This window comes from Amblyraja radiata, chromosome 2 (assembly GCF_010909765.2).
Source record: "Amblyraja radiata isolate CabotCenter1 chromosome 2, sAmbRad1.1.pri, whole genome shotgun sequence".
In the NCBI taxonomy this organism is placed as follows: Eukaryota; Metazoa; Chordata; class Chondrichthyes; order Rajiformes; family Rajidae; genus Amblyraja; species Amblyraja radiata.
Window position 1 is genome coordinate 5,633,200 of NC_045957.1, and position 27,578 is coordinate 5,660,777.

Here is a 27,578-nt window from a genome sequence, read left to right on the forward strand (position 1 = left end):
GGACCTCAACAACACAAACCTCTCCGAACCAAGGGGAGGAGCAGTTGTCTGACAACTGCCATCATCTACAAGGTACACACCATCCCAACTTTGGCATTACTAGATCAAAATCCTGGGAGGTAGACAAAAGTCTGAAGAAGGGTTTCACCCCGAAATGTTGCCTATATCCTTTGCTTCAAAGATGCTGCTGCACCCGCTGAGTTTCTCCAGCACTTTTGTCTACCTTCGATTTTCCAGCATCTGCAGTTCCTTCTTAAAATCAAAATCCTGGAAGTTTCTTCTTACATTTGAGAAAGAGCCACCTCTATTTGTAGAGGGTAGACACAAAATGCAGGAGTAACTCAGCCGGACAGCGTTACTCCAGCATTTTGTGTTTACCTTCGATTAAAAACAGCATTTGCAGTTCTTTCCTACTCTATTTGTAGAGGTTCACAACTGGAAATATTAACAACAAACAGAGCTTTGAATCGTGCAGGCAACATTCACATCCTGAGGACAGCTCAAGTTTAGAAAACCGATTCCCAAATGGCAAAAGAATAAATGGGTTGTCCCTGGAGACCTGCAGAGTCTGAGATTTCTTCAAATTATCCCTAAATTATCACTTTCACTGTCACATTTTCAGTCACCTAATTTTTAAGAAATGGACAATACTTGTGTGCAGGTTTTGACATTAGTTACTAAAAATAGTTCAAATAGACACACGTGAATTATTACTCTGAGCTGTTTTATTATATTAAAACGCGTTTCACCCAAATGCAGTTTCATTGTCATATATACCGACAACAGAACAATGTTCTTAATTGCTGCAGCTTAAAAGGCCTGTACATGCAATGACTCACAATTAATATTCAAAAATCTAAAAAAAACACTAAATGAATACTTGGCAACCGTAAGAGTGCATATTATGGCTACATGTTGATGAGACAATTGATAATACAACAACTCAAGATCCCAACTTTGTGGAAACTGACCACCAGAGTAGATTCCACACAAGTTGATACATCCAAGACGGAACTCTTGCACATACAGCTGTTTTCAAAACATTTTGGCCGTGACCACCTTCGACCACTGTGAAATATGATGTACGATTTCTGATGAAGGGTTGCGGACCTGAAACATTAATCGTTTCTCTTTCCACAGTTGCCGCCCAACCTTATGAACATTTCCAGCATTTTCTGCTTTTATTTCAGATTTCCAGCATCTCCAGGTGTTTTTGATTTTCTTTTACATACAATTAAGACTGCTTTGAGATAGTTCAGAAATCACAAAGAAACTAAAATACAGACAGGGATGTTGTTTGACCCATTGAGTTAATCCCGCACTTTGTGTGTAAACCAGCAACTGCATGCAGTTCCTTATTTATACTGTTAAAATACTCATTAGATTTTAACCTTCTAGCAACACAGCTTGAAAATGTGCTCCCCTCAAAATCATCCTGATTCTTCTTTCCAAAACAGTTTATAATTTACATATTTTTGGAATGCTGCACATTCTTTGAAATCAAGACCCCTTCTGTTCTCTGGAAGATGTAATGGATCAGTTACGATTACGGGAAAGTTAACCCATGTCTTGGCCAATGCATATTACTCAATCAATATTAAGTTAATCTTCTATTTTGATATCAAAATCTTACTATTTATGGGAGTTTTCTACGCAGAAATTGCCTCCTGAATTTCCTCCATTACAGCAGTCGCTACACTGCAAGGGTGGCAGAGCAGCACAGCTGGTGGACCTGCTGCCTCACTGAGCCAGAGAACTGAGTTCAGTCCTGATCTCTGGTGTGGAGTTTACACGTTCTCCCTGTGACCCTGTGTGGGCTTTCTCAGAGTGCTCCGTTTTCCTCCCACATCCCAAAGATGTGCAGGTTTGTCGGTTAATCGGCCTCCATAAATTACCCCTCGTGTGTAGGGAGTGGATGTGAAAGTAGGATAACAGAACTAGCGTGAACGGGTGATCGATGGTCGGCCTGGATTCAATGGGCCAAAGAGCCTGTTTTTCTGCTGCATCATTAAAATAAAATAAAAAGTAAAACTTTAAAAACCTCATTGGCATTCTGATATCTTGCCGTCATTAACTGGGTTATATAAAAGGTATAAAGTCAGTCTTTCTCCTCGTTTAAATTCTACCCAGATTTCAGATTCCCAGGCTTAAAGCTACACAACTGGGTTGAATAAATAACTGCGGCGACACTCAGAAACCATGATCTATTAAAATGCAAATGTATCATTTGCATTTCTTCCCTTCCTGTGAAAGTGCTAATTAAAGCAAAGCAAAGGCTAAGAGTGCAAAAAGTGCAGGGATTTACAAAAAAAGACCATAGTTAAAAAATCGGTATGGATTGCAGTACTGAGAGGGGTGATGTGACAAGAGTTTGGTACACATATAAATAAATGCTCAAGCATGCTGCATAAAAAGCCATAGACAGGGTTGGACAGCACAGAAACAGTCCTTTAGCCCACTGCATCCACGCTGGCCATCATGCCAAAGATAGACACAAAATGCTGGAGTAACTCAGCGGGACAGGCAGCATCTCTGGAGAGAAGGAACGGGTGACGTTTCGGGTCGAGACCCTTCTTCAGACCATACCAATCCACTTGCTTGCATTAATTCCATCTCCCTAGTCTAGGCCCTGCTCATGCAAGTACCTGTCCAGATGCTTCTTAAACCCGATTACTGTTCCTGCCTCCACCGCCATCTCAGGAAGCTCACTCCAGTTGCCAACCTTTAAATGGCATTTGGACAGGTGCAAGGATAGGAAAGGTTTAGAGGGATATTGGGCCCAACACAGGCAGATGGGACGAGTATAAATGGTACTCGGTTGGCGTGGGCAAGTTGGGCCAAAGGGCCCGTTTCCGTGCTGTGTGACTAACTAGCTTTTGTGTGTAAAAGGTATTCCTCACATCCCCTTTAAACCTCTTCCCTTGTACATTAAACCTACGCCCTCTAGTTTTTGACACCCCCTACCATGGAAAATAGACCCTGGCTATCTGCCCAATCTATGCCTCATAATTTTACATACTTGTTTGGAGATACAGCATGGAAACATGCCCTTCATCCCATCGAGTCCACACTAACCATTGACCACCCATTCACACTAGTTCTACCTTGTCCCACTTTGTCAACCGCTTCCTTACACCAGTACAATTTACAAGATTATAGAATGCAGGATTGAACAAAATGTAGAGGGAAGGATATATTGACAACCAAATTTGTAGAAATATTGTATGAAGATACAAGATGTCAGGCCAGACATAATGGGGTACTTCAAATCAGTTTCTACTGTGGGAAAAGGTCATGGAAGCTAAAGAATAAAGGGAATTAAATAGTGACACGTCAGAACATTACCTCGTTACAAAAGAGGAGGTGCTAGTAGTCTTAAGGCATTAAGGTTGATAAATCCCCAAAGCCTAATCAAGTGTATCCTGTTACAGCTTTTCACGGTACCCAAGTACATGTGACAATAATAAACTAAAACTAAAGCTAGAGAAGAAATTGCAGGGGCCCTGGTAGAGATATTTCCATCATCTTTAGCAGTGGGCGAGGTGCCGGAAGGCAGCCTTCATTTAAGAAGGGCTGCAAGTACAAGCCGGGGAACTATACGGTGGTGAGCCGAACATAAGTGGTGAGCAAGTTACTGGATGGGATTCTGAGAGACAGTATCTGCCCGCATTTGGAAAGTCACGGATTGATTAGAGATAGTCTTTGCCAGGGGGAATTTTCTCCTCACAAGTTTGATTAGGTCTTTTGAAGAACTGACAAAGAGAATCGATGAGGGCAGGATGGTAAACATTGTCTTTGACAAGGTCCCACATGGTGGGCTGGTCTGGAAGGTTAGATCACTTGAGATCCAGGGTGAACGAGTCAACTGGATACAAAATTGGCCTCATGAAAGGAGTCAGAGGTTGGTAATACAGGGTCATTATTCAAATTGGAGGTCTGTGACCAATAAATAGTATGCTGCACGGATCGGCGCTGGGTCCATTGTTGTTGGTCGCGTACAATAACAATGTGAACAACAATGTTTTTAACATGGTTAACTCGGGAGTTGGAACAAGGAATGTAGATAAAATTTAACTTGGATAAGTGCAAGGTGCTGCACTTTGGTAAGTTAAACCAGGGTAGGATTAATACTGTAAATGGTCGGGCCCCGGAGAGTGTTGTAGAACAGGGAGACCGAGGAACACAAATCTAAATTTCCATGACAGGGTAGTAAAGGCGGCGTTTGGCACGCTAGCCTTCATCGATCAGAGCATTCAGTACAGAAGTCCTGACGTCATGTTACAAATGTACAAGTCATTTAAGGTATTGTGTGCAGTCTGGCTGCCCAGCTTTAGGAAAGAGATAATTAAACTGGAAAGGGTGTAGAAAACATTTGCAAGGATATTATTGGGACGAGAGATCTTGAGTTAAAGAGAAGCTAGATAAGCTGGTGCTGTTTTCCTTGGAGAATATGAGCTTGAAGGGCAACCTTATAGAAATAAATAAAATCCTGAGAGGCCTCGATAAGGTGGATGGTCACAGTCTTTTTACCTGGATAAGCAAACCTGAAAACTGACTGCCACCTCTTTTTCTATCTCTTTCAAATTAATTTCTTGACTTCCGACTCCTTTAAATATTTACTCAAAACAAAGAGAGGTTTAAACTGCAGGACATAGAACAGTCCCTTTGGCCCACATTGACTGTGCTGAACATGATGTCAAGTTAAACTAATCTCCTCTGCTTGCACGTGATCCATATCCATCCATTCCTTGCATATCCATGTATATATCCATCGAAAGGTTTCTTAAATGTCACTATCATATCTGCCTCCATCACCACTCCTGGCAGCAAGTTTCAGGCATCCACCAGCCTCTGTCTAAAAAAAAAATTGCCCACCCACCCATTAAATTTTACTTCTTTCATCTTAAAACTACACTGCCAGAATGATGCCTCACTAGCTACAGAGGGAGGTTGGACAGACTTGGATTGTTTTCTCTGGAACACCAGAGGTTGCAGGGAGACCTAACAAAAAGGTATATAAAATTGTGCGAGGCAAAGCCAGGATAGGCCGTCAGAATCTTTTTTCTCCAGTGTAGAAATGTCAAATATTGGAGGTGATAGCTTGAAGGTGAGAGGGGCAAAGTTTAAAGGAGATGTGTGGGGCACGTCTGGAGCACATTGTCAGGGGCTGTGCTTGAGGCAGATAAGATGGCAGCATTTAAGAGACTTTTGGATGGGCAAATGCAGGGGGGAAAAAAGGGAAATGGATCATGTGCAGGCAGATAAGAATTGGTTTGGCACAGATATTGTGGGCCAAATGCACAGCTAGTGTGCTGTTCTATACCCTCTAGTCTTTGTCATTTTCATCCTGGGGAAAAGGTTCGAACCATCGACTCTATCCATGCCTCCCACAATTTTAAATGCTTATATCAGGTCTCATCGCAGCCTCTGAAGGACAGTCAAACCAATGTCAGTTTGTCATCTATATTAGCGATCGAGATAACAATGTTGTTAGTATGGTCAATAAGTTTGCAGATGACATCAAATCTGCTGGTATAGTGGACAGTGAAGAGGGTTCTCTAAACTGACAACGGGATCTAGATCAACTGTGGAGGTGGGCCATAAAAAGGCTGATGGCATTTAACTTGGACAAGTTCAAGGTGTTACATTTTGGCAAGTTCAACTATGACAGGATCTGCACAGTAAATGGCAGGACCCTGGAGAGTGTTGTAAAACACAGAGACCTAGATGAGCATGTACTGGGGTTGACAACTTTCTCACTCCCAAATAAGGGACAAAAGGTCAAAATAAGGGACAAATTCCCGACGGCAATTGTGTGCGGGACTGCATACAAAGCCAAGCCGGCGGGCCAGCTGAGGAGTTTTGGCCCCACACGCAAAGTCCCGCACCCCATCCAACTCATGAACCGATGATCGGCCATGAGAAGGAGGGGTGGTGGTGTCGGCAGTAAGCGAAAGTCGGACAGCTGGCCGGGCTGCCGACCGACGGGGCCACGGGCAAGGTGCTGCTGCTGCTGCTGCACTCCATGGGCTGCACTACATCAGGACGGGTGAGGCAGGGACGGACGCGGCACTCCGACCTGACAGTCCCCTCGACCCAAGTAGTAGCAGTCAAATACGGGACAAGGGCGGTCCCATATGGGACAAACCAATTTAGCCCAATATACGGGATGTCCCGGTTAATACGGGACAGTTGGCAACCCTAGCAGGTACATAGTTCCCCGACAGTGGAGACACAGATAGACACAGGGTGGTGAATCCAGCATTTGTCTTCATCAGTCAGGGAATGGAGAGTCTGAAGAAGGTTTCAAGGTTAGTTTATTGTCACCAATTAAGGTACAGTGAAATTGAGTTACCATATAGCCATACTAAGTGAAAAGCAACAAGACACATAACCACGTCAAAGTTAACATAAACATCCACCACAGTGGATTCCACATTCCTCACTGTGATGGAAGGCAATAAAGTTCAAGCTTCTTCCTCTTTCAACCTGAAACTTCACCTATCTATGTTCTCCAGAGATGCTGCCTGACCTACTAGTTACTCCAGTGTGCTTAATGGAGTACAGAAGTTGGGACATCATGTTACAACTACACACGTCATTAACGAGACCACATTTTGTGTCCAGTTCTGGTTGCACAGCTATTGGGATTAAGCTAGAATGTGCAGAAAAGATTCATGAGAATGTTGCTTGGACTGGAGGGTTTGAGTTACAAGACCAGATCTGATAATCAGTATTTTTCTTTGGGTAAGCGCACACAACTAGAATGCACAGGTTTCAGGTGAGGGGGGAGTGGGGGGGGGATACTTACAATGGACCCGAGACCACTTCACACAGAGGGCAGTTCAGTTTAGTTTAGAGATATAGCGTGGAAATAGGCCCTTCGGCCCGCTGGGTCCAAGCCGACCAGCGATCCCTGCATTTTAACACTATCCTACACACTAGGGACATTTTTTACATTTACCAAGCCAATTAATCTACAAACCTGTACGTCTTTGGAGTGTGGGAGGAAACCGAAGATCTCAGAGAAAATCCATGCAGATCACAGGGAGAACGTATAAACGCCGTACAGACAGCACCCGTAGTCGGGATCGAACCTGGGTCTCCGGCACTGCATTCGCTGGAAGGCAGCAACTCTACCGCTGCACCACCGTGACCATCCAAGGCAGTGGGGAAATGGAACGAGTTATGTCAGGAGACTGCAGGGATGGGCAATACTACAACATTTAAAAGATATTTAAAGAAGTATACATGGTAGGAAAGAATTAGAGGGATGTGGGTCAAACACAAGCAAATAGGAAGGGGGAGGGCTGTTTCTATGCTGTATACCTCAATGACTAGTGGAGAAACCAGTAAAGATAATTATACAAGCAATAATTAAAATGGTGTTTGTAAAACTATGGATCAGTACATTCATGCCAGCACTGATTTGTTAAAATGGAAATCTAACCACTGTCACTTTGATAAATTGAGGGAGAAGATGCAATTGATAACCTGTAATATGGACTGAAAAGGTATTTAATAAGGGAATACCTAGTAGATGTTAACAACATTGAAATTCACTAAATTAAAAAGATAATTGATGAGAAAAGAAAACAACATTTAAAAGGCAAGAGGTTATTTTACTGACTAGAAGAAAATGTGTTGGGATGAATTTGATCAATATTAATAATCTAAACTGGGGAACAAAGCTATAAATTATATGAAGATCAGAAATTTAGGAAACAGAAGAGGAATAATCTCAGACTCAAGAGATCATTAGATTGACAAAATGATTAGATATGTGGAAGATGAACATAAATGTGTGAAATAATTTGGTAAAGACAGATTAATATGAATTAAAAGCTATATATTTTTTCAATGCAGCAAACATTGAGTGAAGATAGACACAAAGCTGGAGGAACTCAGTGGGACAGGCAGCATCTCTGGAGAGAAGGAATGGGTGACATTTCGGGTAGAGACCCTTCTTCAGACATTGAGTAACCTGCCTGACTGGCAATTGAAGCAGATTCCCTGGTAACTTTCAAAGGAAAGGAGAAGCGAGATCCAAGGGGGAATTAACACAAGCTTGGCGTGCCTCAACCCTATTCCCAAAGGGCACAAAAACTGGTTCAGGTCAATAATTATTTAAGAAAGACATTGACATGGTTGTGGTTGCACTGTTGTGGGTAAAATAAAAATAGACCAGATAATCCATCAACCTGACTCCATCCACAGATCATGTACAATTCTTGTCTCTCTTCTCCCACTAGAAGATTACTCAATTTTAAACAGTCACTGAGTTGCAATGGGGATTTCATTCAGCAAGAGGCAAAGGAGAGAGGTGCAGGGGGGGGGGGGGGGGGGGTAGAAGGGGTGGGGTTCAGTGTATTTACTGCTGTAGGAAGAAGAAAGTTTATAATGCCAAACAACAGCTCTAAAATTAAACATCTACATTGTGAAATCGCAACCCTCACATGCATCCCATCTTTCCTTTCTTTGATCCCCTCCCACTCAGAGGTAGAGTGTTATCGACACCAAAACCGTGGGCAATCTGCTTCAAGCATCCGTCCGTTGTATTCACCAGAGGAACGCAGGCTGCAGTCTCAGCCTGGGATGACTTTCTCCTCAGATTTGTGACAAGCCAGACATGCATTGACCCGACTTCAAATGTAACACCAGCAGCATCACGTACACTACAAATCTACACCAAACCACGTTTATACATCCATTTCATCACCCCCACCCTATCACCAATTGTCCACGATATAAATGCACCATCAAAAAAAAATACAATTAAACATTGTGATGATCAACTATATTGCAATTCTTTATTAACCATTGGCATAAAACAACTAAGCAAAATATTTTAATGAGCATTAAGAGTTGAAAATTCATACAGCAATAAAAGCTGCTTCTGCAGTCACATCACTATGCAATATTCAGCGCTGAAATCAGTGCCACACTATTGCAATCTGCTACATCTGCCCAATACTGATTAGAACAAGCTTGAAAAAACAAAAAATCCATCAACCGCTAATCAGTTTTCCATTTACAGTATTTACAGATGGAAAATGCTTTACCAAGGTGCACAGCTGAGCTGCCACATCTCATTTGCAGGGTGGTGCCGGCATGGATCTCTTCCAGGAAGCAGGCATGCACGCTGCCCGCATTCACACAATAGGTAGTAGCAACTGCACAAGCTCAGAACCTGTGTGCTTACCAAGTACCATAACGTACAGCACATACGTCGCAGCCTTGCAGATCGATCCTTCAGAGAGATTGATTTCTGCAACACAGCTCGTGTTGAAACGTGCACGGCTGTAATATCTGATCCAGTCAGAAAACGTGTGACAATTTACAGAATGTATCACATCATCGGAAAAAAAAACAGCTACTCTTAGGAATAGGCAAAAAAAATAACGATCTTTGCCACACGTTTTAGTGAATGTACCCTGAGCAAACAGAGATCAAGAGGCAGGTTGTGCAGTGGTACATCTTTTGTAGTTTCTGAAACAAACAAAGCAGGTTATTTGTACAAATGCTTGACAATCTCCAACTTTTTCTACCTTCCCAGTCAGTACTATCACAAACTGACAAACGCAAGGAACTGAACTAATCCAAATCACAAACAAATACTTCAATTGTCATGTCAGGAGGAGGACACCACTAATTAACGTACGTAATAAATAAAATTCTAAAGCATTTCCAGGAGTGGAGCACTTCTCTTGGTACTGTACTGATGTGCATAAATGATGAAGGCTTGAACTCATAACCATAGAAACAAGGAACAGCTGATGTTGGTTTACAAAAAAAACCCACTAAGTACTGGTGTAACTCAGCAGGTCAGGCAGCATCTCTGGCGAACATGGATAGGTGACGTTTTAGATGGGGTCGGAAGAGTCCAGACCCGAAATGTCACTCATGCGCGTTCTCCAGGGATGCTGCCCGAGTCAGAGTTACTCCAGCACTTTGTGTCTTGAACCCAGTAACATGCTGCATGTATGAAGGAACTGCAGGTGCTGGTTTGAACCAAAGATAGACAAGAAATGCTGGAGTAACGGGAGACGGGTCAGACTGAAGAAGAGTCTTAACCCGAAACAACGCCCATTTCTTCTCTCCAGAGATGCTGCCTGTCCCGCTGAGTTACCCCAGCATTTCGCGTCTATCTTTGACATGAGAACTGAGCTAAAAATGGCTAAATATAATGCCATTGAGTGTCACGTACAATTTGAAGAGCCTTCCTTCATGTTTCTACTTCTATACTGATACATACTAGGCTCCCACTCCCCAGCCAACCTTCTTAGCATGTGCCTTTTAGGAATTTCAGGAGACTTCATGCTGCCTCACAAATGTTACATGACCTACTAGTCATTGGAGTGCTGGTGACACAGAGGTCTGCTGCAACCCAACTTTGCAGCCCAAACCATCACGCAAACCAACCTCCCTTCCATTGACTCCATCTACACTTCACGCTACCTCAGCAAGGCCACCAGCATAATCACGGACCAGTTTCCTCTTCTCCCCTCAGGCAAGAGTACAGAAATTTGAAAACGCACACATCCAAATTCAGGGACAGTTTCTTCCCAGCCGTTATCAGACAACAAAAGCATCCCATCAACAACTAGAGAGCTACCATCCATCTCATTGGAGATCCTCGGATATCTTTAAATGGACTTTACTAATCTGGACTTTATCTTGCATTGTTCCCTTTATCCTGTATCACTGTGGATGGCTCAAATGTAATAATGTACAGTCTTTCCGCTGACTGGATAGCACGCAATAAAAAGCTTTTCACTTACCTTGGTATACGAGACAATAAACTAAACAATTGTGCGAGTGGATCAGTTGTTCTATACTATGAAGACCAGAGAAAGGTTCCGACATCTGCCAGAGCAAATATAACCTTTCTGCATGCGTAAAAAAACATTGAACGTTCTTTCATGCTTCTAACAACTGTAATTATCTTCAGAATAGCTTGATCCCCATAACATCAAAACAATCTATTGATCTCACTTTTAAAAAGGTACCCAACCATTGAACCTTCTTGATTAAACAGTTGGTTAGGCCCAATTTGGAATATTGTGGTCGCCCATTATAGAAAGGATGTGGACACTATGGGGAGGTTGCAGAAGAATGTTACCAGAATGCTGCCTAGATTAGAGGGCGTTAGCTTCGAGGAGAGGTTGGACAAACTTGGAATGTTTTCTCTGGAGCGTTGGAGGTTGAGGGGAGACCTGATAAAATAATGAGAGGCATTGATGAGGTAGCTTTTTTCTTGGGTGTAAATGTCAAAGAGGAGAGGGCATAGCTTTAAGGTGAGAGAATGTATAAAGGAGATGTGCATCCCCATCTCTGGAGAACGTGAATAGGTGATGTTTTGGGTCTGAAACACCTGACCCGAAATGTCACCTATCCATGTTCTCTCGAGATGCTGCCTGACCTGCTGAGTTACTCCAGCACACTGTGTCCTGCCATGCAGTTAACCTGGGATGGGAAGGAAATGAAAGAAGAGGACAATAACTATCTCACCAGTAATTCCATAGATATTTATAGCTTGTGCACACATGCAGATAAAAAGACAGACACCTACATCAATATCGATGCTCTGAACTTACAAAGAAGATCTAAAACTGTTAATTATCAATCCTAGATGTCTGGAGGAGTATTGATAGCAATGAGGCGTAGCCATGGCGCAGAACCAGCCAATTTCCGTCAACCAACATTCACTTCCGCCTAGCAGAGCTGGTCCTTACCCTAAATAACTTCTCCTTCGACTCCTCACACTTCCTCCAAATCCAAGGCGTAGCTATGGGTACTCGCATAGGCCCTAGCTACGCCTGCCTCTTTGTAGGGTACGTCGAACAATCACTGTTCCTATCCTAATACTGGTCGTATCCCCGAACTCTACCTCCGCGACATTAACGACTGCATCGGTGCTACCTCCTGCGCCCATGCAGAACTCACTGACTTCATCAACTTCACCACCAATTTCAATCCTGCACTCAAATTTACGGACCATCTCCGGCATCTCCCTACCGTTTCTGGATCTCATTGTCTCCATCACAGGAAACAGACTATTGACTGACATCTACTACAAACCTACTGACTCCCATAGCTATCTTGACTACACATCTTCCCACCCTGCTTCCTGGAAAGACTCTATCCCCTACTCCCAATTCCTCAGTCTACGCCACATCTGCGCCCAGGATGAGGTTTTCCATACCAGGGCATCAGAAGTGTCCTCATTCTTTAGGAAACAGAAGTTCCCCTCTTCCATTATAGATGAGGCCCTCATTAGGGTCTCCGCGATATCCCGCAGCTCCGCTCTTGCTCCCCTTCCACCCCCCCACACCCATTCGTAAGAAGGACAGAGTCCCCCTTGTCCTCACCTTCCACCCCATCAGCTGTCGCGTACAGCATATAATCCTCCAACATTTTCATCACCTCCAACGGGATCCCACTACTGGCCACATCTTCCCATCTCCACCACTTTCTGCTTTCCGCAGATGGTTCACTCTGAAACTCCCTGGTCAACTCGTCTCTTACCACCCAAACCACCCCCTCCCCAGGTACTTTCCCCTGCAACCGCAGAAAATGCTACACCCGTCCCTTTACCTCCCCCACTCGACTCCATCCAAGGACCCAAACAGTCTTTCCAGGTGAGGCAGAGGCTCACTTGCACCTCCTCCAACCTCATCTATTGTACCGCTGTTCCAGGTGTCAACTTCCCTGCATCAGCGAGACCAAGCGCAAGCTCGACGATCGTTTCGCTGAACACCTCCGCTCAGTCCGCCTAAACCTACCTGATCTCCCGGTTGCTCAACACTTCAACTCCCCCTCCCATTCCCAATCTGACTTTTCTGTCCTGGGCCTCCTTTGTCAGAGTGAGGATTGGAGGAACAGCACCTAATCTTTCGCTTGGGTAGCTCGCACCCCAGCGGTATCAACATTGACTTCTCTAAATTCAAATAGCCCTTGCTTTCCCCCTCTCTCCATGCCCTCCCCCTTCCCAGTTCTCCCACCAGTCTTACTGTCTCTGACTACATTCCATCTCTATCCCGCCCACTCCCGACATTAGTCTGAAGAAGGGTCTTATCCCGAAACGTCACCCATTTCTTCTCTCCAGAGATGCTGCCTGTCCCGCTGAGTTACTCCAGCTTTGTGTGTCGACCTTTGATTGAAACCAGCATCTGCAGTTCTTTCATACACATCTTGATAGCAATGTGGATTTTCTATCGAAAAGCAAAAACATCCAGGAACGTTTGCATGGTCCACTGCTATATCTGGTCTAGTTGGTTTCTCTTGCTTTTATGGACAGAACGGAAAAGACAACTTTGTTGTCGCAACGCAATCACTCGAATCAGCGCCTCTGCTTTTTAAACTTTCCTTGACACCGCTTCATTGCTGAAAAGTGTTGCTACGAGCTGTTCCTTCACAAATTCCTTTCTCCCTCCTGCAGCAACTGTTCCAAACAAGACTTTGCTTCTCCATAGTCTCAAAACTATAGAGCCACTTACTACCCTTCCTCCTATACGCTACAATTTTGGTGTTAGCATCAATTTTCTCTCATGACCTCTCCTATCTTTTCAACAATCATGGAGCAGAGAGGTTTTTCCAAGAAATAAATATCAACAGGGATAAGACTCGTTAAGTGAAACACAGAAAGTAGTTTCTTGGCCAGATTGCAGATATTTGGGTTGCTACAAATCAATAAAAAAAGCGGAGCCATAGAGGTTTTCAAATCAATATATTTTGTCAGAGGGATTGGAGCTGCCCACATTGATCAGCATCACTTTCATCACACCAACATCCATCACATACATGATGCCACCATCTGATTCGTGTAAATGCACTCACCCCACCAAGACTTCCTGCAACAATATTCAAGGAATAAATGCATCTTTCAATCCTCTAAACTTCAAACACGCACTCACAACTGTAAAGTGACATGCTGATGAAAGTCATTGATCCATAGTCATAGTCAAACAGCATGGAAACTGGACCTTCGGCCCAACTCATCCATGCCGACCAAGTTGTTTCATCTAAGCTAGTCCCATTTTCCCGCGTTAGGCCCATATCCCTCTAACCTTTTCCTATCCATGTACTTGTCCAAGTGCATTTTAAATGCTGTTATAGTACCTGCCTCAACCTCCTCTGGCAGCCCGTTCCATATATCCACCACCCACTGAGTGAGAAAGTTGCCCATTAGGTTCATATTAAATCTTGCTCCTCTCACCTTAAACCGGTGTCCTCTTGTTTTGATTGGCTAAACTTATGTATTCAGCTACATTTGACAAGTAAACAACATATTTTTGGATAGTGTAGGAAGGAACTGCAGATGCTGATTTAAACCAAACATAGATACAAAAAGCTGGAGCAACTCAGCGCGTCAGGCAGCATCTCTGGAGAAAAGGAATAGGTGACGATTCGGGTCAAGACCCTTCTTCAGATTGAGAGTCAGGGGAAAGAAACGAGAGATATAGATGGTGGTATAGAGAGATATAGAACAAATGAATGAAAATGTACCAATGATAAAGGTGACAGGCCATTGTGAGCTGTGGTTTTGGGTGAAAGCAAGTTACAGACAATGAGACTCAACAAGACGACTTTGAATTTTGTACAATGACTTGGGTGGGGGAGGAACAGCGAGAGAGTGTTGCAATGATTAGTTGAAGTTAGAGAAATCAATAATCATATTGCTGTGTTGTAAGCTGCCCGAGCGAAATATGAGGTGCTGTTCCTCCAATTTGTGTTTGGTCAGGACAGAAAGGTTAGTGGGAATGGGAAGGCGAATTAAAGTGGTTGGCAACCAGGGGATCAGGTCGGCCCAGACATACTGAGCCGTCAGCAATGGCAGCCTCACCAACAGTCCGTCTGTCTTTTTTGTTATTTTTATTGTTTATAAAAGTATGTGTCAATGTTCTCTGGTTTGTTTTATGTGGGGGGTGGGGGAAGGGGTCGGGGGTAACTTTTTTTCAATCTCTTACCTTGCCGGAGATGCGATTGTTTTGCAGATCGTATCTCCGGTCGCTCTGCGGCATAACATCATGGAGCTTGCTCGAGACCGACTTTGAACTCCACCACAGGGCTGTGGACTTAGCATCGGAGCCTGCGATCCCTTGCCTGGGATCAATGCTCCATCCGCGGCCTAAGGATTTCAACATGGAGGAGCTCGCAGTCTCGAGTGGAGACTGATGTCGGTAAGCTCCAAATTCACAGGAGGTTCCAATGGGGATCCGATCGCCCAGAGCAGGGCAGCTGAAATCCCCCCGATAAAGGAGCTAGATCACCCTGACGCCGCGGGAGCCAAGATCGCCCCGACAACGGAAGGTTCGAGTGCCCCAACCACGGTAGAACAAAGAAGGGAAGAAGATTGAACTTTTTTTGCCTTCCATCACAGTGAAGAATGTGGGGGAGTCAATGCAGTGGATGTTCATGTTAAAAATGTATTTGGGTGTCTTGTTGCTCTTTATTGGTATGATGACTTTATGGCAAATCAAATTCCTCATATGGTGCAAAACATACTTGGCTAATAATGTACTATTATGATTCTTGACTTGAAAGCCTCTTGACAAAGGAAAGAGCTTTCCATTTTCCCCTCTATGTAGCACACATTTTTCTCCATTTGTTGCAGAACCATGAAAATTATCCGCTTCAATTCTCCTGCAGTGGGAGATGTGAAATACACACAGCTGGTTCGCTAAAACGTCAGTATTTGAACTCCCAAAGTTTAGTAGAATGTCGCCTGCACAAGATGCCCTGATGGTCTGCATCCCAGGGTACTTATTAAGGAAGTGGCTCTTGAAATCGTGGACACATCGCTGATCATTTTCCAATGTTCTATAGATTCAGGATCAGTTCCTGTGGATTGGAGGGTAGCTAATGTTATCCCACTTTTTAAGAAAGGAGGGAGAGAGAAAACAGGGAATTATAGACCAGTTAGCCTGACATCGGTGGTGGGGAAGATGCTGGAGTCAATTATAAAAGATGAAATAATGGCACATTTGGATAGCAGTAACAGGATCGGTCCGAGTCAGCATGGATTTACGAAGGGGAAATCATGCTTGACCAATCTTCTGGAATTTTTTTGAGATGTAACTAGGAAAATGAACAAGGGAGAGCCAGTGGATGTAATGTACCTGGACTTTCAGAAAGGCTTCGATAAGGTCCCACATATGAGAATAGTGGGCAAAATTAGGGCACATGGTATTGGGGATAGGGTACTGACATGGTAGAAAATTGGTTGGCTGATAGGAAACAAAGAGCAGGGATTAACAGATCCCTTTCAGAATGGCAGCCAGTGACTAGTGGGGTACCGCAAGGCTCGGTGCTGGGACCGCAGCTATTTACAATATACATTAATGATTTAGATGAAGGGATTAAAAGTAACATTAGCAAATTTGCAGATGACACATAGCTGGGTGGCAGTATGAACTGAACTGTGAGCAGAATGCAATGAGGATGCAGGGTGACTTGGACAGGTTGGGTGAGTGGGAAGATGCAGTTTAATGTGGATTAATGTGAGGTTATCCACTTTGGTGGCAAGAACAGGAAGGCAGCTTATCATCTGAATGGTGTCAAGTCAGGAAAAGGGTTACAACAAGATCTGGGTGTCCTTGTTCATCAGTCACTGAAAGTAAGCATGCAGGTACAGCAGGCAGTGAAGAAAGCGAATGGCATGTTGGCCTTCATAACAAGAGGAGTTGAGTATAGGAGCAAAGAGGTCCATCTGCAGTTGTACAGGGCTCTGGTGAGACCACAACTGGAGAATTGTGTGCAGTTCTGGTCTCCAAATTTGAGGAAGGACATTCTTGCTATTGAGGGAGTGCAGCGTAGGTTCACGAGGTTAATTCCCAGGATGGCGGGACTGTCATATGTTGAAAGAATGGAGCAACTGGGCTTGTAGACACAGGAATTTAGAAGGATGAGGGGGATATTATTGAAATATATAAGATTATTAAGGGATTAGACATACTAGAGGCAGGAAACATGTTCCCGATGTTGAACGAGTCCAGCACCAGGGGCCACAGTTTAAGAATAAGGGGTAGGCCATTAGAACGGAGATGAGGAAAAGCTTTTTCACCCAGAGAGTAGTGAATCTGTGGAATTCTCTGCCTCAGAAGGCAATGGAGGCCAATTCTCTGGATGCTTTCAAGAAAGAATTAGAAAGAGCTCTTAAAGATAGCGGAGTCAAGGGATATGGGGAGAAGGCAGGAAAGGAGTACAGATTGTGGATGATCAGCAATGATCACGGTGATTGGTGGTGCTGGCTCGAAGGGCTACTCCTGCACCTATTGTCAATTGCCTATTGTAAGACAGGGATCTGTTTAAAGGAAAAATGCACATATTGTTCACTCCAAAAGCAGCGTGGTGCAGCCAGTAGAGCAACAACCTCAGTGTCAGAGACATTATAAAACACTACATAATTGTAATGAAGTAGTAATACTGAAGCAAATGAAAAATAATGGGAAATTAAGAGCAGACTGCAGTTAAAAAAAAACACATTGTTGAAGATTTTTCCTAAAAAGCGAACAAACTATTAATTAGCAATTTAATCTCTCAGTCTAATTAGTGGATTTACTGTTACACAAATTACAAAGCCAACTGGGAAAACAAACTAGCACCTTATGGAATGCTCGAAAAGTAATATCGCAAAGACATTAAAGTAATGACATAAGTTCAGACATGTATTACCTTAAACTGGAGAGGGGGACATTTAATTAGATACCAAGTTTCCAGTTCCCGCCCAGCCATAGACTCCAAGGGTTTTTAAGTAAAGAGTGGTCTTTCTCGTGCCACGTGCAATTAAAGTAATGATACACCATAATTAAAAGATACTTGAGCAATTTATAGTCCACATCTTGCCTCAATAAACTGTTTAGAAAAGTGGTCTGAGTAAAGGTTTCAAAAGTGAACAACTTCACTGATATCTCCTTACACGAGCAAGATGACCAGCTGGTAATCCCCAAACTAGACCTAGCCAATATACGATTCCTATTTCAGGAACTTAAAGCTGTCTCCAGTAAGTTGGTTTGCTGTCATTTACTCAAGGAGATATATTTATACAGGCTCCACATCTTCGGTCCAAACGCACTTTCATAAAATGTACACATAATGCTGGAGTAACTCAGGGGGACAGGCAGTATCGCTGGATAGAAGTGGGTGACATTTCGGGTCGAGGCCCTTCTTCATTTTGTGTCCATCTTCGATGAAAACCAGCATCTGCAGTTCCTTCCTACACATTAAGAAAATGTACAGTGCCTTTCACAACTTTAGCTTCACACTGGAGATTAATGCACACACCACTGCAGTGGAACCCAAATATATAAATTCTACTATCACCCTTCCCAGAAAACATTTCTCAATTTTCAGCTCAGAAGCATCCCAGCGCAATGAATGAGTTCAATAAATGGCAAATATTGAATTTGAGATAACAACAGCAAATCCTCAACTTACTCAGCAAGTCAGGCAGCATCTGGAGAGAGAGAAATAATTTGGATCAATGGCCTTTCGTGGAATACTTATGTAATTTTTCTCTTCACAAATGCTATCTAACCTAAGCATATCCAGCTTTCTGCTTTATTTCAGATTTCCAGCATCTGCAATATTTTGCTGTTAACTTCTTGTATGGTCACAATTATTAGCTGCAACCTTCCCTCCATTGATGAACTGTACACTGCATGGGCCAGGAAGCGAGTGGGCAAGATCATCTCTGACGCCTCTCACCCTGGCCACAAAGTCTTTGAATCACTTCCCTCTGGAAGGCGACTCCGGACTGTCAAAGCTGCCACAGCCAGACATAAAAACAGTTTTTATCCACAAGTAGTTGCTCTACTCAACAGCCAAAAATCTGTAGTCTCCCTTTGATCTGGTATTTTGTTGGTTCACATGCTTGATCAATGATGTTTTATCATTAATGTTTTATTATTATTAATGTCTAGTGTTTTCCGAGTCATTCGTAACTTACACTGTATAACCATATATAACCATATAACAATTACAGCATGGAAACAGGCCATCTCGGCCCTTCTAGTCCGTGCCGAACACTTATTCTCCCCTAGTCCCATCTACCTGCACTGACCATAACCCTCCATTCCATTCCCGTCCATATACCTATCCAATTTATTTTTAAATGATAAAATCTAACCTGCCTCCACCACTTCCACTGGAAGCTCATTCCACACAGCTACCACTCTCTGAGTAAAGAATTTCCCCCTCATGTTACCCCTAAACTTCTGTCCCTTAATTCTCAAGTCATGTCCTTTTGTTTGAATCTTCCCTACTCTCAATGGGAAAAGCTTATCCACGTCAACTCTGTCTTGTTGTTACTTGTGGGCGGAGCACCAAGGCAAATTCCTTGTATGTGAATACTTGGCCAATAAACTTACTTAACTTTTTGAATGGTCACAATTAATGCCAAAGCACATTTAGCAATAGGGCACAATCTTCATCATCTGTGTTGTGTGTATGGAGTTTGACAACCCCTGTAATGACAACCCCTCCCCCGAACAAACCAATGTTTGCTGGTTGGTAGGTTAACTATAACATTGACCCTGGTATTCATGTATAGTGGGAGCATCAAGGGGCGTTAATGAGCATGTGCGATGTTGCAGGGATAAATCAGTTACCAGGACTGCTTCAAGAGGAGCCTTGAATAGACGACGTGGCCATTTGGCCTCTCAAAGTCAAAAGAAAATATGAAAGCAGAATGCAACTGACACATTCCACCAAAAACACAACTAATAATATTTACGCAAATACTTAATTTAAGATTTTCAAGCAATATTAACCAATTACTTTTTGAAAGATGCTAGGAATCTCCAATTCAAGAGCCACTTGAAAAGAATTCTAATCTTCAGTCACATGGAGATAATTCTTGAGCAGAAAATACAATGCTGGAGTAACTCAGCGGGTCAGGCAGCATCTGTGGAGAACATGGATAGGTGACATTTCACAGAGTGCTGGAGTAACTCAGCGGGTCAGGCAGCATCTGTGGAGAACATGGATAGGTGACATTTCACAGAGTGCTGGAGTAACTCAGTGGGTCAGGCAGCATCTCTGCATTGATAGGCAACATTTTGGGTCAGAATCCTTCTTCCTGATTATAGTAGAAGGAAGAAAGTTGGAAGAGAGATGAAGGTGGGACAAAGCCAGGCAAGTGATAGGTGGATACAGGTGAGTGAGGGTTGATTGGCAGATGGGTGGACAAAAGCCAGAGATGAAAAGGAGATAAAGAGGGAAAGGAATGAAGATGATGCTCCAGCTCACTGTGTTTTTTGCTCAAGTTTCCTTGTGACTCCTGGAGATAATTCTTGGGCGATGCTTCTTTGTTACCAATTCAAACAAATCTTTCTTTTATTCTATCAAAATCTTAAAAACTTCAATTATCTTTGATTGTACATTCCAACAAAAAATCTGACTGATGCTGTCAGCATTTCTTCATGACCACATGCAGATTCTTGCAAACCTTTGCAGCATTCCTTTCCTGGCTCTAACATCCTTCCTTTAATGTGTGTTCTGCTTCATGCAGAGTGCTTGAACTGCGAATGTTAGTCTTGGCTTAGCTGTGGCCCTTACGAATCACAATTCTATGCTCTAGGTTGCATGTACAGATGTTAAATCAAGAACCCAGCTTCCTCTCAGGAAATAGACACAAAAAGCTGGAGTTACTCAGAGGGACAGGCAGCAGCTCTGAAGAGAAGGAATGGGTGACGTTTTGGGTCGAGACCAGTCTGAAGAAGGGTCTCATCCCAAAACGTCACCCATTCCTGCTCTCCAGAGATGCTGCCTGACCCGCTGAGTTACTCCAGCTTTTTGTGTCTATCTTCATTTTAAACCAGCATCTGTAGTTCCTTCCAACACATTTCCTCTCAGGAGGTGCTGTGACATCATTTAGTTCAGAAAGGCAGCATGAAAACAGACCGTTTGACCCACCATGTCCAAGCTGACCATCAGTTCTCACTAGGTCTACTTTATCCCACTTTCTCATCCACTCCCACACTAGGGAGCAATTCACAGAACCAATTCACTTACAAAACTGCACATCTTTAGGATATGGGAGGAAATCCACATGGTCACAGGGAGAGCGTGCAAACTCCACACACAGATAGCACCCAAGGACAGGATCGAACTGGGTCTCCCACCCTGTGAGACAGCAGCCTACCAGCTGTGAGAATTTGTGTGAGAATTTTGCCCTGGCTACAATACTTAAACCAACATGGCAAGATCTGGGTTATTTATGTAACTAGCGTTGTATTTCAAAACTACTTTACGAGCTAGAAAGCAAATTGAAGAATCCCAAGGTTCTGAAAGGCACTGTGGATATTCAAGTTATTTATTTTGTCTGGGGACCTTTTACTCATTCTACATAATACAATTATTTTGTACATCCAGTGCTCTCGTGGATAAACCCAAAATGTCACCTGCTTCTTTTGTGACACTTTCTATCCATCAAACCATACAGAATGACTTGGATGTTCAGGTTTATGATTGTCACGTGTACCGAGGTACAATGAAAAGCTTTGTTTTGCATGCTATCCAACCGAATCAGATAATACTGTACATATAAAAAAATCGTCAAACTCAAGTACAATATGTAGAGCAAAGTGCAGCATATAATTCTCATCGTTGTAGCGCACCAGTTCCATAGACAAAGTCCACAATGTCCGCAAAGGAGTAGAGGTGAATGGGACAGGACCTTAGCTAATGGAAGGACCGTTTAGAAGTCTGATAAAATAACAGAGGGGAAAGCTTCTGAATGTTCTTTCCATAAGCTCGAGTACAGTCCGACTCCCTTCTACCTCTTTGCAGATATTGTCTCTGGACCTATAGCACTGTGATGTTCACCATTACCTTAAATGAGCTTCTGTTTGGGCTTGCATTTCTGTACTTTTTACAGGAAGCTAAAATATAATCCCTATGAAGGAAAGGCAATCAAGGGATATATCTACCTCCAAGTAGGTTGTCCAGTTAGGTTGGCAGCCTCTAGTTTAACCAGTTATTGTAGAATTGATGTGCAGAAATTCCAACTCCTGGGGAAGTGGACAGAGAAATGATAAAGGTTCAGGTTCACAGTAGGTGCCTGATGGGCCAATTGGAGCAGGAATATTTCAACCACCTCCAACACCTACCTCCCCCACACCCAATAAGATGCCAGGTTTCTCAATTAGATTCACGTCAGGGCAGAAAAATCTGTGAATGACCATAAATAATCGAAAATTTTAAAATCCAGTCTCAGGGCCCTGTCGCCAGTCCGAAATTCTGCCAGCACAACCCATTCACACCGTTCCCCTCCTGTCCTTTGTGATTGCTGCTAAGCCAAACCAGAAAAGAATGCAGAAAGCTGTAAACACTGCCCGGTCCATCATCGGCTCTGACCTCCCCACCATCGAAGGGATCTATCGCAGTCGCTGCCTCAAAAAGGCTGCCAACATCATCAAGAACCCACATCATCCTGGCCACACACTCATCTCTCCAATGCCATCAGGTAGAAGGTACAGGAGCCTGAAATCCGGTACATCCAGGTTCAGGAACAGCTTCTTCCCCACAGCCATCAGGCTATTAAACTCGCCGTCAAACAAACTCTTAACTATAACAGCCTATTGCACTTTATCTGTTTATTTATGTGTGTATATATATATACATGGTCTATGCTATATAGACACACTGAACTGTTCTGTATTTATGCTTACAATATTCTGTTGTGCTGCAGCAAGCAAGAATTTCATTGTCCTATCTGGGACACATGACAATAAACTCTCTTGACTTGACAGATTCTACTGGAACCAACTGCAGTGCAATGTTATTATCATTCTGCTCTTTAAAGGGTGTATTTTCCTGCTCTAAAGCTTAGTTTAGAGATAGCATGGAAACAAGCCCTTCAGCCCACACCGACCATCGAACACCTGTTATCGTTTACAGTTTAATTTATTGTCACGTGCACCGAGGTACAGTGAAAAGCTTTTGTTGCGTGCTATCCAGTCAGCTGAGAGACATGATTACAATCAAGCCATTTACAGTGTATAGAGACATGATATGGGAATAAAGTTTAGTGCAAGGAAAAGCCAGCAAAGTCCGATCAAGGATAGTCCGAGGGTCACCACCGAGGTAGATAGTAGTTCAGGACTGCTCCCTGGTTGTGATAGGATGATTCAGTTGCCTGATAACAGCTGTGAAGAAACTGTCCCTGAATCTGGAGGTGTGCGTTTCTACACCTTTTGCCTGATGGGAGAGGGGAGAAGAGGGAGTGGCCAGGGTGCGACTTGTCCTTGATTATGCTGTTGGCCTTGCTGAGGTATACATGGAGTCAATATATGGGAGGTTGGTTTGTGCGATGGTCTGGGCTGCGTCCACAATTTGCTGCAATTTCTTGCGGTCTTGGATGGACCGGTTCCCAAATCGAGTTGTGATGCATCCTGATAAAATGCTTTCTATGGTACATCTGTAGAAGTTGGTGAGAGTTGTAGGGGACATGCCAAACTTCCTAAGCCTTCGAAGGAAAGTAGAGGTGTTGGTATGTTTTATTGGTCGTTGCTTCAATATGGATGGCCCAGGAGAAGTTGTAGGTGATATTGTTCATACTAGTTGGATGTTATCACACTTTCGCATCCACTCCCTATAGACCAGGCGCAATTTACAGAGGTCAATTAACCTACAACCCCACATGTCTTTGGGATGTGGGAGGAAACCGAAGCATCCAGAGGAAGCCCACACAGTCACAGGGAGAACATGTAAAAACTCTGTATAGACAGCACCAGAGGTCACGAACGTTCCCGGGTCTCTGACACAGTGAGTCAGCGGCTCTACCAGCTGCGCCAGTGTGACTCCACAAATAACTTTTCGATCATTTATCAAATGGAGGGAATGCCAGGAAAGGTAGTAATAGGCTTACGAGTTAACACTGTTAACAATTTTCAGATGACCAAACAAAAGGAATATTACAAAGGATGCTGAACATTTTGTTGTCATTTAACTGTAATCTTGCATCATATTAGCTTCAAGAAAGTTAGTAATATTGAAGATTGTCCATAGGCATTTGCCTATCAAACTCCCCCCAGGTAATAAATATTGACCTGCCACACTTTGTCCTGCCTCTCCCCTTTTCCACTTTCTTCTCTCCCCTACAAACAGTCTGAAGAAAGGTCTCGATCTGTAATACGAGGCACAATACAGTGTATGCAAATTCTCCTCAGTAATCCTCTGTAAATTAATTGTTTAATGCACTTGCTCAAATGAGATTAAGATCGTCCAACAAAATGGATTAAAGCATAAAAGCATTGGAGGAGAAAAAACAACAAAAAACAGGACAGAGATTAAGGAAACAGCAATAAACCCATCCACAAATAAAAATGCACAAGGAAAAAGTGCAATTATAAATTACTTCAAATATGGCATACTGGCATATCCTGACGACCCACTGTTTTAATTACTCTTCCACCCAGGAAGAGTCCCGAGCAAATTTTAACTGAGGTTTCAATGTGCATCTCCTCAGAAGACAATGGTGCAATAATAATTCACAAAATGAAAAATTAATTCAGAAAAATTCTTACTGTAGTAAATTAAATAATTCTCTCTGGAATAGAAAGAAGTTGATCAGATGTTAAGGATGCTCTTTGGCAGTGTAGGATCAGGTAACTAAATGAGAGTTCGAAAAACTGCCTGTCCCACTGAGTTCCTCCAGCATTTTGTGTCTATCTTCATTGTACCAAGAACAGATTTGTACCAAAGGCATCTAGTGAGTGTTCAAAGATTATCACCACAGGTTGCGTCATTTGATCCCAACCGTGGGTGCATGAACAATAAGCATTTCTTTTCTCAGAAAGACAAAGCCTTTTTTTGACATGACAGCTTTAAAATCAAATTGGGTTTAAATAAATTATAAAGTTGGTGGGTGAAGGAGAGCAGGTCAGCCATCTTCCCACTGATGCTGTGTAGCAGGTAAAAATTAGGAGAGGATAGGTAGAAGCGTACAGAAACCGAGTCTTGCAAACAAGATATTGCTTCAAAATATGTTGTCTATTTCTGCATACACAATTATTCCGTTCAATAGATCATTCCTCTGACTAGCATTCTGAACAGTGTTTTCCATGTTTGCCGATATAATAAGTCATTGTTCTGTACTGTTTGTGATGCACTTTGGGATGTCTGAGTGACACCATCAGGCAGAATACCAATGCTATTTGCTAAGGGCAATATTTCTCTACCTCTGTCTTATGGCAAATTACAAAATGGGTAAGCATGAAGTGTTACAACCTGAGATTACAGTTCTAATAAACATGCTTAACATTCAAACAATGGCATCATTTACATGAAATGAATCTTAGGTTTTGTGTATCCAGATACAAAATACAAAAGCAAGAGGTTTTGTTCAATAGGTTTCATACAACATTATAGTAGGGATAGAGTGTGTGTGTGTGCGCGTCTGTATGTATTCTTCTGGAAGGCTGTGATATTTATGCAGGACTGATTATGTAAACTGATCATGTTCTGCATGGAAGAGAGGTTACAATGTGATATGATTGCTGTTTTAGATTCTTAAGAGGATCAACCGGTAGAAACCAGAGGATGATAGGATGGAGGGGGCATAGTTCATATTTCAAAACTGATAGCAGTATTTCACTTAGCAAGAGCTCAGATTTGTTTAATGCTCCTTCAGAAGATGGTGGCATTCACTCAAATGCAAATTATATATAGTTGCATTTTTTTTACACAAATAATATGAGGCAGGACATGTTAAAAATGAACCACATTCGAGAGGAATAAATTACCTTGGTGGTCATGATCCTCACTCTGACCCTCACCAGTCCACACCCCTTATGCCTGGGTCCACTATAAACTAATGGGAGGAACTGAACAGTTTATCAACACCGTTATGGATGCACCATGCTGCAACTGGGGTGGTTCTTCTAATTCCATGACCCAAATCACTGTTGAAACAAGAGCTATTCGTCCTAAAATGTAACTGATGCTTATTCAAAGGAAACGCAGACTTACTATCAGCCACACTCTCCCTCATCAGTCCCCGCCCCTCGTGTCTAGGTTTGCTGCAAACTAAGGACGGTGGAACTGGTTTGTTTAACTTGTCAAATCACTGCTGGAACAGCTACTAGTCCTAAAATGGAATTGGTGGTTATTTAAAGGACATGCAGACTTGCTATCAGGCACACTCTCCATCAGGCAGTCCCCGCCCCTCGTGTCTTGGTCTACAGAAATACTAATGGACGGAAGAATCGGTTAGATTATCAACAACCACCATGCTGCAACCGGAGGGTTCATCCAAACCACTGCTGAAGCCACGGCTACAAAATGTATAGGAAGGAACTGCAGATGCTGGCGTACAACGTAGATAGACATAAATTACTGGAGTAACTCAGCGGGACAGGCAGCATCTCTGGAGAGATCCTTCGCTCATTCCTTCTATCCAGAGATGCTGCCAGTCCCGCTGATTTACTCCAACATTTTGTGTCCATCTTCGTTATAAAATACAGTTTGTAAAATGCAGCTGAGTGAGCCGTGTCAAAGGATTCTCTGGCTCAGGTGGAGGTGCATGGCAAGCAACGGGGCTTTAACGAGTTAATGCTTTTCCTGCACCGGTCACGGCGGCGGCGGCGGCGGCGGAGGGGCGCATGCGCACGCCGCTGCACCTGTCCGGGAGCCGCGCAGGCGCGGTGGGGAGGAGGGAAGGCTGCGGGAGCTGCGCAGGCGCACTGGCCGCCGCCTCCACCGGCTCTCGAGCCCCGGCGCCGCCGCCTCCTCTTCTTCTTCTTCTTCTACCTCCCCCCCCGCCGCCTCCTCCTCCTCCTCCTCCTCCCTCCCTCCCCCCCCCGCTGCCCACGGCCACACACCGTCGCTCACATCACCATCCCACCCCGCAGGCTCAATGGGGGAGAAAATCACTCGCAGCAATAACTCAAGACAAAACATTAAATCGCCACTGCAGTGTAATTAAAGATAATAATAAGTTGCACTATTCGCACATTGCAAATCATCAACCGACCTCTCTGCCATCTTCGCCTCAGCGCGTGTGAGGTTCAACAAGGACGGCGGGGAGCGGATCCATCCCGAGCGCCGCTCTCCTCAGCCGCCGGCTCCAGCATGATTAATATTAGAGCAGCGTTTACAACCGTCCCTACAACAACCCGGCGTCACCACGCACGGCTCAGACCCGCCCAACGTCACCACGCACAGGCCCAGACCCCGCCCAACGTCACCACGCACGGCCCAGACCCCGCCCAACGTCACCACGCACAGGCCCAGGCCCCGCCCAACGTCACCACGCCACGGCCCAGACCCCGCCCAACGGCACCACGCACAGCCCAGACCCCGCCCAACGTCATCACGCACGGCCCAGGCCCCGCCTAGCGTCATCACGCACGGCCCAGACCCCGCCCAACGTCACCACGTACGGCCCAGACCCCGCCCAACGTCACCACGCACGGCCCAGGCCCCGCCCAGCGTCACGGCGCACGGCCCAGATCCCGCCCAGCATCACCACGCACGGCACAGGCCCCGCCTATCGTCATCACGCACGGCCCAGACCCCGCCCAGCGTCACCACGCACGGCCAACGTACATTGCAAATCATCAACCGACTTCTCC

General features: G+C 43.9%; 1 protein-coding gene and 1 long non-coding RNA gene across 5 annotated transcripts in view; both read right to left on the minus strand.

Annotated features, from left to right (window-relative positions):
- arhgap39 (Rho GTPase activating protein 39) overlaps positions 1-27,121 on the minus strand; it is a 429,053-nt gene extending 401,932 nt beyond the window's left edge. For all 4 annotated transcript variants that reach the window (XM_033041004.1, XM_033040978.1, XM_033040996.1 and 1 more), the window contains exon 1: positions 26,978-27,121. In XM_033041004.1, the coding sequence (XP_032896895.1) occupies positions 26,978-26,988 (11 nt within the window). In that variant the 5' untranslated portion in view covers positions 26,989-27,121. The remainder of the gene's footprint in view (positions 1-26,977) is intronic.
- LOC116985896 lies at positions 7,883-14,603 on the minus strand. The gene is made up of 3 exons (XR_004415367.1): positions 14,509-14,603; positions 12,086-12,088; positions 7,883-7,894 (listed from the first exon to the last, which is right to left on the minus strand). It is a non-coding gene; the product is annotated as an uncharacterized LOC116985896 (long non-coding RNA).
- Positions 27,122-27,578: the final 457 nt, after the last annotated feature.